This window comes from Mobula hypostoma, chromosome 2 (assembly GCF_963921235.1).
Source record: "Mobula hypostoma chromosome 2, sMobHyp1.1, whole genome shotgun sequence".
In the NCBI taxonomy this organism is placed as follows: domain Eukaryota; kingdom Metazoa; phylum Chordata; class Chondrichthyes; order Myliobatiformes; family Myliobatidae; genus Mobula; species Mobula hypostoma.
Genome location: NC_086098.1, coordinates 118817493 through 118831755, shown reverse-complemented (window position 1 = coordinate 118831755; position 14263 = coordinate 118817493). Strand labels below are relative to the sequence as shown.

At 41.9% G+C, this 14263-nt stretch overlaps 1 protein-coding gene across 1 annotated transcript in view; it reads right to left on the bottom strand.

The window, feature by feature from the left end:
- The window catches only part of LOC134357425 (dynein axonemal heavy chain 8-like), a 62092-nt gene that overhangs the window by 29210 nt on the left and 18619 nt on the right, over positions 1-14263 (bottom strand). Inside the window, exon 3 of the mRNA XM_063069002.1 lies at positions 11263-11397. Coding sequence (XP_062925072.1) covers positions 11263-11397 — 135 coding nt within the window. The remainder of the gene's footprint in view (positions 1-11262; positions 11398-14263) is intronic.

Below are 14263 nucleotides of genomic sequence, written 5' to 3'. Positions count from 1 at the left end.
TCTACACTCTTTCAACCTTATTTATATCCTTCTTGCAATTTGGTGACCAAAACTGAACACAATACTCCAGATTCGGCCTCACCAATGCCTTATACAACCTCATCATAACATTCCAGCTCCTATACTCAATACTTTGATTAATAAAGGCCAATGTACCAAAAGCTCTCTTTACGACCCTATCTACCTGTGACGACACTTTTAGGGAATTTTGTATCTGTATTCCCAGATCCCTCTGTTCTACTGCACTCCTCAGTGCCTTACCATTAACCCTGTATGTTCTACCTTGGTTTGTCCTTCCAACGTGCAATACCTCACACTTGTCTGTATTAAACTCCATCTGCCATTTTTCAGCCCATTTTTCCAGCTGGTCCAAGTCCCTCTGCAGGCTCTGAAAACCTTCCTCACTCTCTACTACACCTCCAATCTTTGTATCATCAGCAAATTTGCTGATCCAATTTACCACATTATCATCCAGATCATTGATATAGATGACAAATAACAATGGACCCAGCACTGATCCCTGTGGCACACCACTAGTCACAGGCCTCCACTCGGAGAAGCAATTCTCTACTACCACTCTTTGGCTTCTTCCATTGAGCCAATGTCTAATCCAATTTACCAGCTCTCCATGTATACCTAGCAACTGAATTTTCCTAACTAACCTCCCATGCGGGACCTTGTCAAAGGCCTCACTGAAGTCCATGTAGACAATATCCGCCGCCTTCCCTTCATCCACTTTCCTGGTAACCTCCTCGAAAAACTCCAATAGATTGGTCAAACGTGACCTACCACGCACAAAGCCATGTTGACTCTCCCTAATAAGTCCCTGTCTATCCAAATGCTTGTAGATTCTGTCCCTTAGTACTCCCTCCCATAACTTACCTACTACCGACGTTAAACTTACTGGCTTATAATTTCCCAGATTACTTTTCAATCCTTTTTTAAACAATGGAACAACATGAGCCACTCTCCAATCCTCCGGCATCTCACCTGTAGACAGCGACATTTTAAATATTTCTGCCAGGGCCCCTGCAACTTCAACACTAGTCTCCTTCAAGGTCCGAGGGAACACCCTGTCAGGTCCCAGGGATTTATCCACTTTAATTTTCCTCAAGACAGCAAGGACCTCCTCCTTTTCGATCTGTACAGTTTCCATGATCTCACTACTTGTTTCCCTTAATTCCATAGACTTCATGCCAGTTTCCTTAGTAAATACAGACACAAAAAACCTATTTAAGATCTCCCCCATTTCCTTTGGTTCTGCACATAGCCAACCACTCTGATCTTCAAGAGGACCAATTTTATCCCTTACAATCCTTTTGCTCTTAATATACCTGTAAAAGCTCTTTGGATTATCCTTCACTTTGACTGCCAAGGCAACCTCATGTCTTCTTTTAGCCCTCCTGATTTCTTTCTTAAGTATTTTCTTGCACTTCTTATACTCCTCAAGCACTTTATTTATTCCCTGTTTCCTATACATCTCATACAACTCCCTCTTCTTCTTTATCAGAGTTGCAACATCCCTTGAGAATCAAGGTTCCTTATTCCTATTCACTTTGCCTTTAATCGTGACCGGAACATACAAACTCTGCACTCTCAAAATTTCTCCTTTGAAGGCTTCCCACCTACCAATCACATCTTTGCCAGAGAACAACCTGTCCCAATCCACGCTTTTTAGATCCTTTCTCATTTCTTCAAATTTGGCCTTCTTCCAGTTAAGAACCTCAACCCTAGGACCAGATCTATCCTTGTCCATGATCAAATTGAAACTAATGGTGTTATGATCACTGGAACCAAAGTGCTCCCCTACACAGACTTCTGTCACTTGTCCTAACTCGTTTCCTAACAGGAGATCCAATATTGCATCCCTTCTAGTTGGTCCCTCTATATATTGATTTAGAAAACTTTCCTAAACACATTTTACAAACTCTAAACCATCTGGACCCCTAACAGTATGGGAGTCCCAATCAATATATGGAAAATTAAAATCCCCTACCACTACAACTTTATGTTTCCTGCTATCTCTCTGCAGATTTGCTCTTCCAATTCTCGTTGACTATTGGGTGGTCTGTAATACAATCCCACTAATGTAGCCATACCTTTCCTGTTTCTCAGCTCCACCCATAAGGACTCAGTAGACAAGCCCTCTAATCTGTCCTGCCTGAGCACTGCTGTAATATTTTCCCTAACAAGCAATGCTACTCCCCCACCTTTCATTCCTCTGCCTCGATCACAACTGAAACATCGGAACCCTGGAATATTAAGCTGCCAGTCCTGCCCCTCCTGTAGCCAAGTTTCACTAATTGCTATAAGGTCATAATTCCACGTGTCAATCCATGCTCTCAACTCATCCGCCTTCCCCGCAATACTCCTAGCATTGAAATATATACACTTCAGAAGATTTTTACCACCACTCACAACCTTTCTATTAGCGGATTTGCTTGAACTTTTAACATCATTTATTTTCACCCCAGCCACACTGTCAGCTCTGGTACGCTGGTTCCCATCCCCCTGCAAATCTAATTTAAAGCCTCCCCAATAGCACTAACAAACCTCCCTGAAAGGATATTGGTCCCCCTGTAGTTCAAGTGTAACCCGTCTCTCTTGTACAGGTCCCACCTGCCCCAGAAGAGGTCCCAATGATCCTAAAATCTGAAACCCCACCCCCTACACCAGTTCCTCAGCCATTTGTTCATCCTCCAGAGCATCCTATTCCTACCCTCACTGGCACGTAGTACAGGTAGCAATCCTGAGATTACCACCCTCGAGGTCCTGCTTTTCAACTTCCTACCAAGTTCTCTATACTCACTGTCCAGGACCTCTTCACTCTTCCTTGCTATGTCATTGGTACCGATGTGCATCACGACATCTGGTTGATCACCCTCCCACTTCAGAATGTCATGCAAGCGATCAGAGACATCTTTGACCCTGGCACCCGGGAGGCAACAAACCATCCTGGATTCTCTGTCACGACCACAGAACCTTCTATCTGTACCTCTCACTATCGAGTCTCCTATCACTACCGCTCTCCTCTTTTTCCACCCTCCCTTCTGCACTGCAGAGCCAGACTCAGTGCCAGAGATCCGGCTACTGCAGCTTGTCCCAGGTAAGTCATCCCCCCCAACAGTATCCAATGCGGTATACTTGCCACAAAGCCGTCAATTCTATTATCCAAATCATTGACAAACAATGTGAAAAGTAGCAGTCCCAATACTGACCACTGTGGAACAACCACTAGTCACTGGCAGCCAACCAGAAAAGGCCCCTTTATCCCACCCCTCCTGCCTCTTGGTTGTCATTCACACCAGTATCTTTCCTGTAACGCCATAGGATTTTATCTTGTTAAGTAGCCTCATGTGTGGTACCTTATCAAACGCCTTCTGAAAATCCAGGTAAATGACATCCACTGCCTCTCGTTTGTCCACCCTGCTTTTTACTTCCTCGAAGAACTCTAACAGATTTGTCAGCCAAGATTTCTCTTTACAGAAATCATGCTGACTTTGACTTATTTTATCTTTAGTCTCCAACTACCTGGAAACCTCGTCCTTAAGAATAGACTCTGGGGGCATCATGTGATGACGTGGGATTGAGACGTGTAAATCCAGCTCTCCCGTAAAAAATCAGCAAAGTACCGTTTAAACAAAGTTAATAAATACTTTCCGAAAACTACTTATAAACTTCGTAAGACTACTCTACGATATGCTTCGTAAACCGCAACAGAAGAAGTCTGTTGTTGTGAAGTCGCCGCAAGATGGGAAGAAAAAAGGGCCTACTGCAGCGATGGAGCCTCGGGTTCAGGTTGGATCTCCTGCGTAGGAGACGTATTTTATCTCTGGTGTACAAGAACAGGGAGCAATGGCGGCAGTAGCGGTCTCTCGGAAGAAGATGCCGGAATTGCGCATGCGCAAATCGACACAACTTAATCTACAAGAACCGACGGCCACTGCAACTGAAAGTGACTCAGAGTCAGGATTGGATACCGCAGAGAATACAGATGAAGAGGAGGAGGAAGAACTGGAAGAGACTGGAAGTAAAGGAGACGACAGAGACATAAGAGAGGCTTTATTGCAATTAATGGCTGAACTAAGAAAATTAAGAACAGAGCTTAGAGACGTGAAGATGTGCTATGATAAAGCTATGACAAGACAGGATAAAATGGATAAGAAACTTCAGAAGATGGAAAGAACAATGGAGCATATTAACAATAGAGTGGAAAAAAACAGAAAATGATGTGCTTGTCTGGAATACGGAAAGAAATCGACTCTTGGAGAAAGTGGACGTGTTGGAAAATTTTAGTAGACGTAACAATATTAAAATTGTTGGTCTTAAAGAAGGTATAGAGGGAGATAATCCAATAGAATTTTTTCAAAAGTGGATCCCGAAAACCTTGCAAATGAAAGAGGAACACCGATCAATTGAAATTGAGCGGGTACATAGAGCTCTAAGACCAAAACCACAAGATGACCAATATCCACAATCAATTTTAATAAAATTCTTAAGATTTCAAGACAAAGAAAGGATTCTACAGGCGGCTGCCCAAGCTGCCAAGAAGAGAAAAGGGCCACTGATGATAGAAGGGAAGAAAATTTCTTTTTACCCAGACATAAGTTATGAACTTTTGAAGAAAAGGAAGAAATTTAACCCAGTAAAAAAAGCCCTATGGGATCACGGTTATCAATTTATATTGCGTTATCCTGCAACCTTGAAGAATTTTTTTGCCTGGTGGAGAAAAAAGATTTTTTGACGGAAAGCGGAGGAGTTGTATGAGATTCTTTTAATATTCACCAGATACAAGAACAAACCCAGGAGAGCGAGATGGATTGAAGATGAAGACTGGATCAAGGATTAGACCTGTTGGATTTTTAGGCGGATGAATATATAAAAATATTATTAATTATATGAGGGAGGGGAAGAAAGGTTATAATTTGAGGAATATTAGCTGGGAATAATGACATTAATTTTTTTTATATACATACAATTTTTTGTTACGGGGGAGCTGGAAGAAACACTGACCAATCGCTACATTATTCATTTGTGCAAGCGTGGCAATAGCCACGACCCGTACAATGGAGGGGGGTAGTGTTGTGCATCTTTTCATTCACAACATTAGTAGGGGGGTATTTTGTTTTTTATTTTTTTGTATCTTATCTGTTTTTTCTTTTTGCCTGGATGATTGGGAGGGAAACACATAGCAACATGGTGAAGTTCAAAGGGATTCCCCAGGGAACTATGAGAGTTGAGAAGCTACGTAATGCTTTAGATTTTAAGAGATAAATATGAAACATTGTTGAATATCTGGAGCCCTTATTTACAGCTCCGATGATAAAGATCCTGGTTCCTTGGGGAAAGTAACAAATATATATTAAATTTATTTTTAATCCCATGGAGCATGTGCAAACCTTCCAATATTCAGGCGGTTCCTTTTTCTTTCTCTTTAGGTAGGAGTAGATATCAGGGGGGAGGGTTAAGGGGAGGGGGGAGGGTAGATATTATTTTCTCATTTACTTTGAAAACTCAATAAAAATTATATAAAAAATAGAATAGACTCTAACACTTTCCCAGCCACTGAGAGGCTAACTGGCCTACGATTTCCTTTCTTTTGCCTTCTCTGGAAGAAGTAGGTGCCTTCCACCTCCTCTGGAAGCATGTTCCAGACAACTACCACTCGTGTTAAAAACTTGCCTCTCAAATCATCTTTCAGTGTTCCCCCTTCTCACCTTAAATCAATATCCTCTGGCATGAGATTTCCACCCTGGGATTAAGACCCTCTCTACCCTATTTATGTCTCTCAGAAATTTATAAACATTTATCAGACCACCACTCAGCCTCCAATGCTCCAGAGGAAATAACCTAAATTTGTCCATCCTTTCCTTATAGCTGAACTTCAGGTCTGAGGTGCTCAAGTTGGATCTGGCCCTGACAGGAAATCTAGGTATGACCTTCACAAAGCTATCAGATGTGCCAAGAGACTGTAAGAGACCAAGCCAAAGCTCATATTAGCCTTACAAACATCTGTCAATTGTGGCAAAGCTTGCATGCTACAATGGGCTACAAGGCAAAGTCAGTTAACAACATATCCCTCCCTAGTGAGATCAATCCATTCTATGCTCGCTCCAGACAGACGGTAGATAAAATTATGTCAAAGTCAGGAAACAAAAGATTGTGCATGGTGGGACTAATGTTCGGAGTTGCATATATTTGTAGGAAAGGCAGATGAGCTCGGGGCATGGATCAACACATGGAATTATGGTATCTGTAGCCACTAGTGAGACTTGGTTACAGGAGGGGCAGGACTGGCGGCTCAATAAGATGAAGGAATTGGTTGTTGACTTCAGAAGGAGTAGGAGACCGCACAACCCCATTTACATCGGTGGTGTGCAAGTGGAACAGGTCAAAAGCTTTAAGTTCATCGGGGTCAATATCACAAGTGACCTGACTTGGTCCAACCAAGCAGAATCCACTGCCAAGAAGGCCCACCAGTGCCTTTAAATGGAGAGTCTGTAGAGAGACTTGAATAGATTAGAAAAATGGTCAAAGAAGTGGCAAATGAAATACAATGTTGGAAAGTGTATGGTTACGCACTTTGGCAGAAGAAATAAACAGGCAGACTATTATTTAAATGGGGAAAGAATTCAAAGTTCTGAGATGCAACGGGACTTGGGAATCCTCGTACAGGATACCCTTAAGGTTAACCTCCCAGTTGAGTCAGTAGTGAAGGCGGCAAATGCAATGTTGGCATTCATTTCTGGAGGAATAGAGTATAGGAGCAGGGATGTGATGTTGAGGCTCTATAAGGCGCTGGTGAGACCTCACTTGGAGTACTGTGGGCAGTTTTGGTCTCCTTATTTAAGAAAGGATGTGCTGACGTTGGAGAGGGTACAGCGAAGATTCACTAGAATGATTCCGGGAATGAGAGGGTTATCATATGAGGAACGTTTGTCCGCTCTTGGACTGTATTCCTTGGAGTTTAGAAGAATGAGGGGAGACCTCATAGAAACATTTCGAATGTTGAAAGGCATGGACAGAGTGGATGTGGCAAAGTTGTTTCCCATGATGGGGGAGTCTAGTACGAGAGGGCATGATTTAAGGATTGATGGGCGCCCATTCAGAACAGAAATGCGAAGAAATTTTTTTAGTCAGAGGGTGGTGAATCTGTGGAATTTGTTGCCACGGGCAGCAGTGGAGGCCAAGTCATTGGGTGTATTTAAGGCAGAGATTGATAGGTATCTGAGTAGCTAGGGCATCAAAGGTTATGGTGAGAAGGCAGGGGAGTGGGACTAAATGGGAGAATGGATCAGCTCATGATAAAATGGCGGAGCAGACTCGACGGGCCGAATGGCCGACTTCTGCTCCTTTGTCTTATGGTCTTTACTTCCTGAGGAAGCTAAGGAAATTTGGCTTGTCCCCTAAAACCCTCACTAATTTTTATAGATGCACCATAGAAAGCATTCTTCTGGGGTGCATCACAACCTGGTATGGAAGTTGTCCTGTCCAAGACAGGAAGAAGCTGCAGAAGATTGTGAACACAGACCAGCACATCACACAAACCAATCTTCCGTCCTTGGACTCACTTTACACTGCATGCTGTCGGAGCAGTGCTGCCAGGATAATCAAGGACACAACCCATCTAGCCAACACACTTTTCGTCCCTGTTCTCCCGGGGAGAAGGCTCAGGAGCTTGAAGACTCATATGGCCAAATCTGGGAACAGCTTCTTTCCAACTGTGATAAGACTGCTGAACAGATCCTGACCCGGATCTGGGCCATACCCTCCAAATATCTGGATCTGCCTCTCAGTTTTTTGCACTACCTTAATTTCCCTTTTCTATTTTCTATTTATGATTTATGATTTAAAATTTTAATATTTACTATCGATTTGTACTCCAGGGAGCACGAAGAGCAGAATCAAATATCGCTGTGATGATTGTACGCTCTAGTATCAATTGTTTGGCAACAATAAAGTATATTCCAAGGTTGCATTGTTTTTGACCTGATAGAGCAAGAGGGATTAAAGGGGGAGGTGCGGTGTTACTAGTCGGGGAAAATATCCCAGCAGTGCTCAGTCAGGACAGACTGGAGAACTTGTCTAGTGACAGGCACATACAAGCTTTGTATGCTCAAATTTTCACTTTTGAAGACCTCCCAATTACCAAGTACACCTTTACCATAAAACAGCCTGTTCCAGTCCACACTTGCCAGATTTCTTGTCATATCGAGATACCTGTCAAGGTCAGGCCCAACATGAGCACCTCAGACCTGAAGTTCAGCTACAAGGACTAGTGAGGCTTTATGGGTGGAACTGAGGAATAAGAAAGGCATGACTATATTAACGGGCTATATTATAAACCACCCGACAGTCTGTGGGATTTAGAGGAATGAATTTGTAGAGAGATCACAGATTATTGCAAGGAACACAAGACTGTGATAGTTGGTGATTTAATTTTCCACATATTGACTGGGACTCCCATACTGCAAAATGACTAAATGGGATAGAGCTTGTCAAAAGTGTCTGGGAAAGTTTCATTAACCAGTACATAGAAGTCTCAATGACGAAGTGCAATACTTGATCTCCTATTACGAAATGAGACAGAGCAAGTGACAGAAGTTAGTGTAGGAGAACACTTTGCATCTAATGATCATAATGCCATTAGTTTCAAGGTAATTATGGAACAGGTCTGGTCCTCGGGTTGAGATTTTCAACTGGCTTCTAAAAAGGCCAATTTTGATGGTACCAGAAAGGATGTGGCAAGTGTCGATTGGGACAGGCTGTTTTCAGGCAAAGGTGTACTTGGTAAATGGGAGGTCTTCCAAAGTGAAATTTTGAGAGTACAAAGTTTATATGTGCCTGTCAGAATAAAAGGCTAGGATAACAGGTTTAGGGAACCTTGACTTCAGATATATTGAGGCCCTGGTTAACGAAAAAAAAGAGATGCATAGCAGGTCCTCCAACAGGACCACAACCTTACCGTAGGGTTTGGAAGCTTGATGCCTCAATGACCCGGAGAGCTATGTTGGCTGGAGTCGGGGCCTTGTGCTTTGATTCTTGATAGGGTCACCCAGGTCAGAGGGTAGAGCCCAGATAGAACCTGGTCCTCCAGGTTTAGGGGTTCAGTTTAGGGCTAACAACCCTGACTGATCAAAAAAAATTGGTACAGAAGATGAAGGACCTTCATTGTTATCCCAAGCGCCAGCGGCACGACAGGCGGTAAGTATAGCAGGTATAGTCAGGTAGGAACAAATGAGGATGTTATGGAGTACAAGAAATGCAAGACACACTTAAGAAATCAGGACCGCTAAGTGAAAGCATGAGGTTGCCCTAGCAGAGTGAAGGAGAATCCTAAGGGATTCAACAGATATGTTAAGAGCCAAAGGATTGCAAGGAACAAAATTGATCCTCTGGAAGACCAGAATGGTAATCCATGCATGGAGCCAAAAGAGATGGGGGAGATCTTAAATGGATTTTTTTGGACCTGTATTTACTTGGGAGATGGACACAGAGTCTATAAAAGTGAGGCAACGCAGCATGGACTTCATGTACCCTATACAGATTACAGAGGAGAAGGTGTTTGCTGTCTTGAGGCAAATCAGGGTGGATAAATTCCAAGATCCTGCCAAGGTGTTCCCACGGACCCTGTGGGAGGCAAGTGCACAACTTGCAGGGGCCCTAGCAGAGATATTTAAATCATCCTTAGGTACCAGAGGATTGGAGGACAGTTACAGTTGTTCGGCTCTTTAAGAAAGGCTCTGAGAATAAACCAAGAAATCATAGGCTGGCGAGCCTTACATCAGTAGCGGGAAAGTTATTGTAAGGTATTCTAAGAGAGCGGATACGAGTATTTGGAAAGACAGGGATTGATGAGGAATAGTTAGCATGGCTTTGTGAAAGGTAGGTTGTGTCTAACCAATCTTACAGAGTTTTGCGAGGATATTTCTAGGAAAGTTGATGAAAGCGAAGCAGTGGATATTGTCTATATGGACGAAGATAACTGATGAGAGTAAGAAATTAGAGAAGATGATAGATGTATGAATAATCTAGACAGACTATATGGAGGGAAAAACTTCCATTTGTGAAGTTCAAGAATCGGAGGACATCACAAAGGGGATTAGCAGAACCAAAAGCAGCAGAGAAACATTTACATGCAGTGATTAGAATCTGAAATACACTGTCATGAGGAATTGTGGAGGCAGATGCAATAGCAATATTCAAAAGAGAATTAGCTAAGTAGCTTAAAATAAAAACACGTGGCAAAGATGAAGAGGATGGCACCATCTAAACCACTCAGCTAGCACAGCCTCAACGGACCCCATTCTGTGCTACAAATTGCCCAAGCTCTGTCAGGTGAAAAGATTACTGGAGAAAAGCACAGTATCCCCACTGATTCTTGGGAATCACTGGTCAAAACCACTTAAAATGAGGCAGCAGCAATCTGGTGTTAGGAAGAATCTCAAGGCCATTTATTGTAAATACAAAATATCTCTGCACTGCCTCACAGACTTTTACCAAACCCTCTTCAGGGGCCTCCTGCTCCATCCATTGTAATGTTTGCTGTTCCTATGCTGGCCTCATCAGTCATTTAAAAACCACAAAACCAAGGTGGAAGCAAGTATTAGAACAACAAAAGCAGAAGGCTTTTAGAAATACATCTACAGAGACAAAAGGTGCAAGTCAATGCTTTGATCCAAAACCTTGCATTAGTCCAGGTGAGCTCAAACCTTTCGGACCAGCCTACCATATGGGACCTTGTCAAAGTCCAGGCTGACAACATCCACAGCATTCCCTTCATCAATATGCTGAGTTATCACCTCAAAAAAATTCTGTCAATTTTTTAAGACAGGACTCCCCAAGATTAAAACTACAATGAACATCCCTAATCAAACTTTAAATTATCTTTTTCTCATTCTTCTACCTGAATATTAACTCTTTTTAAAAATAGATGCTGCCTGACCTGCTGAGCACTTCCAGCATTTTCTGCTCTGACATAGTTTTAGTACTGAATTGAGTGGCCTCCTTCTAGCCTACAACCATCTTGTGTTTCTCCAAACTAAAATATGCAAACATCTCACCTTAGGCTCAGATCAAAACCAACTGCCACATAATTAGTCATGACACCGAATCTTTACAGTTTCCAAAAGCAGGATGAGAGAAAATTTGGCAAAATAAATTATGTGCAATGAAACAGGAAAACAAGTGTACAAAAAAAACCTTAATGTGGCAAAAAATTTAATTTGTAAATTTTAAATATAATAGGTAAACTTCACTTACAGACAGCGAATCCAGAACAAACTCCTCCACTGTAGCTTTCTCTATTGCCAAGTACCTGGCCATGATTTCCATGATATAATGATGCGTCTGATCAAACAACTTACTCCTGTTTTCCCTTGCTTCTCTATATCTTCCCTAAAAGTCAAGCAGGAAAACTAGTTTTTAAGTGCTTTACAAGATGCAGTTTTTTTAAAAAATACATGCCTTTTAACAAATATGTATATCCCTGTAAGGAATAAAAACCCAAAAGGAAAATTGATCTCAACATTACAAACAAGGAAGATTAAAGATAGCATTAATTAAAGGAAAAGGCTAATATTATTACCAGAAACAGCAGTAAACTTAAAAATTGGGGGAACATTTCAGAATTTACTAAAGAGAACCAAATCAATGATGAAGAAAAGCAGAATAAAAGAATGTTACAAAAAACAAAAACCAGCAAAGCTTCCATGGATATATAAAAAAGCAAAAATACAGCCAAATAAGTTCAGAGGTTCCCAACCTTTTTTATGCCCCTACCATTAACCAAAGGGTCCATGGATCCAAGGTTGGGAACCCCTGCATTACTTCTAAAGATTAGCAACACACATCAAAGTTGCTGGTGAACACAGCAGGCCAAGATTAGCATTATTTGTCACATGTACATCGAAACCTACAGTGAAATGCATCATTTGCATCAATGATCACAGTCCAAGGTTGTACTGGGGCCATTCACAAGTATCGTCATGCTTCTGGTACCAACATAGCATGTCCACAACTTACAAAACCTAACCCATACTTCTTTTGAAATATGGGAGGACACCAGAGCACTCAGAAGAAACCCACGAGTCAAGGGCAAACATACAAACTCCTTACAGACATTGACAGGAGTTGAACCCTGATCTTCTGATCACTGGTGCTGTAAAGCATTACACTCACCGCTATGCTACTGTACAGAAATTGCAGAAACTAAGCAATTATTTTGTATCTGCCTTCATGAAAGACAAAAATTTCCTGAAAACATTTGAGAACAAAAGAGAAGCATTAGTTTTATTTGACAAAGGAATGTAATGGAGTCATAATAAAGAAAAAAGGTTTTTGATCCATCAGGTCAGCACCAAGCCTAATGTTCCCATTTATATCAATGGCAGTTTTTTCCTCTCCTAATTCGTCAACACCGCCCCTCAGATTCTCCCACTCACCTACAAATTAGGAGCAATTCACAGTGACCAATTAACCTGTTACTCTACTCTGCACATTTTTTGTAGGAGGAAGCTGAAACTTCCAGAGAAACCCATGCAAATCACAGCAAATGAGGTCAGGATTTGACCCAAGTTGCTGGAGCTGCAAGAAGGTGGCTCTACATGTGTGTCATCTGCCAACCAAGTCTACAAAAAAAACCTGTAGCAATAGTGGATATACTGATTCTCACTTCAAAAACATTCACATCCTCTTCAATGATTCTCACAGATTAAAAAGGTAGCAAATGTAACATCATTATTTAATGAATGAGTCTGGAAGAAAGTAGAACAGCCCCTTTAGCTGAACATCATAGATTCATACAGTATGGAAATACATCCTTTATCCAAACATATGAGGGTAGAGTGGACAGCAAAGAAGACCATCAGAGCTTGCTGTGGTATCTGGACTGGCTGAAAAAGCAGCAGATAAATTTAATACAGATAAGTGCAAGATGCTGGGGCCAACCAGGGTAGGACTTATACAGGACTTATAATGGCAGGGCACCGAGGAGTGTGGTAGAACAAAGGGATCTGGGAATACAGATCCATAATTCATTGAAAGTGGTGTCACAAGTAGATAGGGTCGTAAAGAAAGCTTTTGGCATATTGGCCTTCATAAAAACTAAAGCATCGAGTACAGGAGATGGGATGTTATGTTGAAGTTGTATAAGACATTGGTGAGGCCTAATTTGGAGTATTTTATGTAGTTTAGGTCACCTACCTAAATGAAAGATGTAAATAAGGTTGAAAGAGTACAGAGAAGATTTACCAGGATGTTGCTGGGACTAGAGTACCTGAGATATAAGTAAAGATTAAATAGGCGAGGACTTTACTCCTTGGAAAGTAGAAGATTGAGGGGAGATTTGGTAGAGGTAGACAAAATTATGAGGGGTATAGACAGAGTAAATACAAGCAGGCTTTTTCTACTGAGGTTGGGTGGGACTACATCTACAGGTCATGGTTAAGGGTGAAAGGTGAAATGTTTAAGGGGAACATTAGGGGAAAATTCTTGACTCAGAGGGTTGTGAGAGTTTGGAACAAGCTGTCAGTGCAAGTAGTAGATGTGATTTTGATTTCAACATTGAACAGAAGTTTGGATACATGGATGGTAGGGGTATGGAAGGCTATGGTCCCTGTGCAGGTCGATGGGAGGAGGCAGTTTAATGGTTTGACATGGACTGGATGGGCTGAAGGGCCTGTTTCGTGCTGTACTTTTCTATGACTCTATAGTCCAAGGTGCCCATCTAAGCTTGGCCCATAACTCTCTAAACCTTTCCTATCCACATAGCCTTTAAATGTTGTTTATGTAGCAGCCTGAACAACTTTCTCTGAAAGCACATTCCATATACTGACCATCCTGTGGGTGAAAAGATTAGACCACAAGACCATAAGACATAGGAGCAGAATTAGGCCATCTGGCCCATCGAGTCTGCTCCGCCATTCAATCATGGTTGATCCTTTTTTTCTATCTCCTCCTCAACCCCAGTTCCCGGCCTTCTCCATGTAACCTTTGATGTCATGTCCAATCAAGAACCTATCAATCTCTGCCTTAAATACATCCAACAACCTGGCCTCCACAGCTACATGTGGCAACAAATTACACAAATTCACTCCCCTTTGGCTAAAAAAAAAATTCTCTGCATCTCTGTTTTGAAAGGGCGCCCCTCTATCCTGAGGCTGTGCCCTCTTGTCCTAGATTCTCCCACCATGGGAAGTATCCTTTCCACATCTACGCCATCCAAGCCTTTCAACATTCGAAAAGTTTCAATGAGATCCCCTTC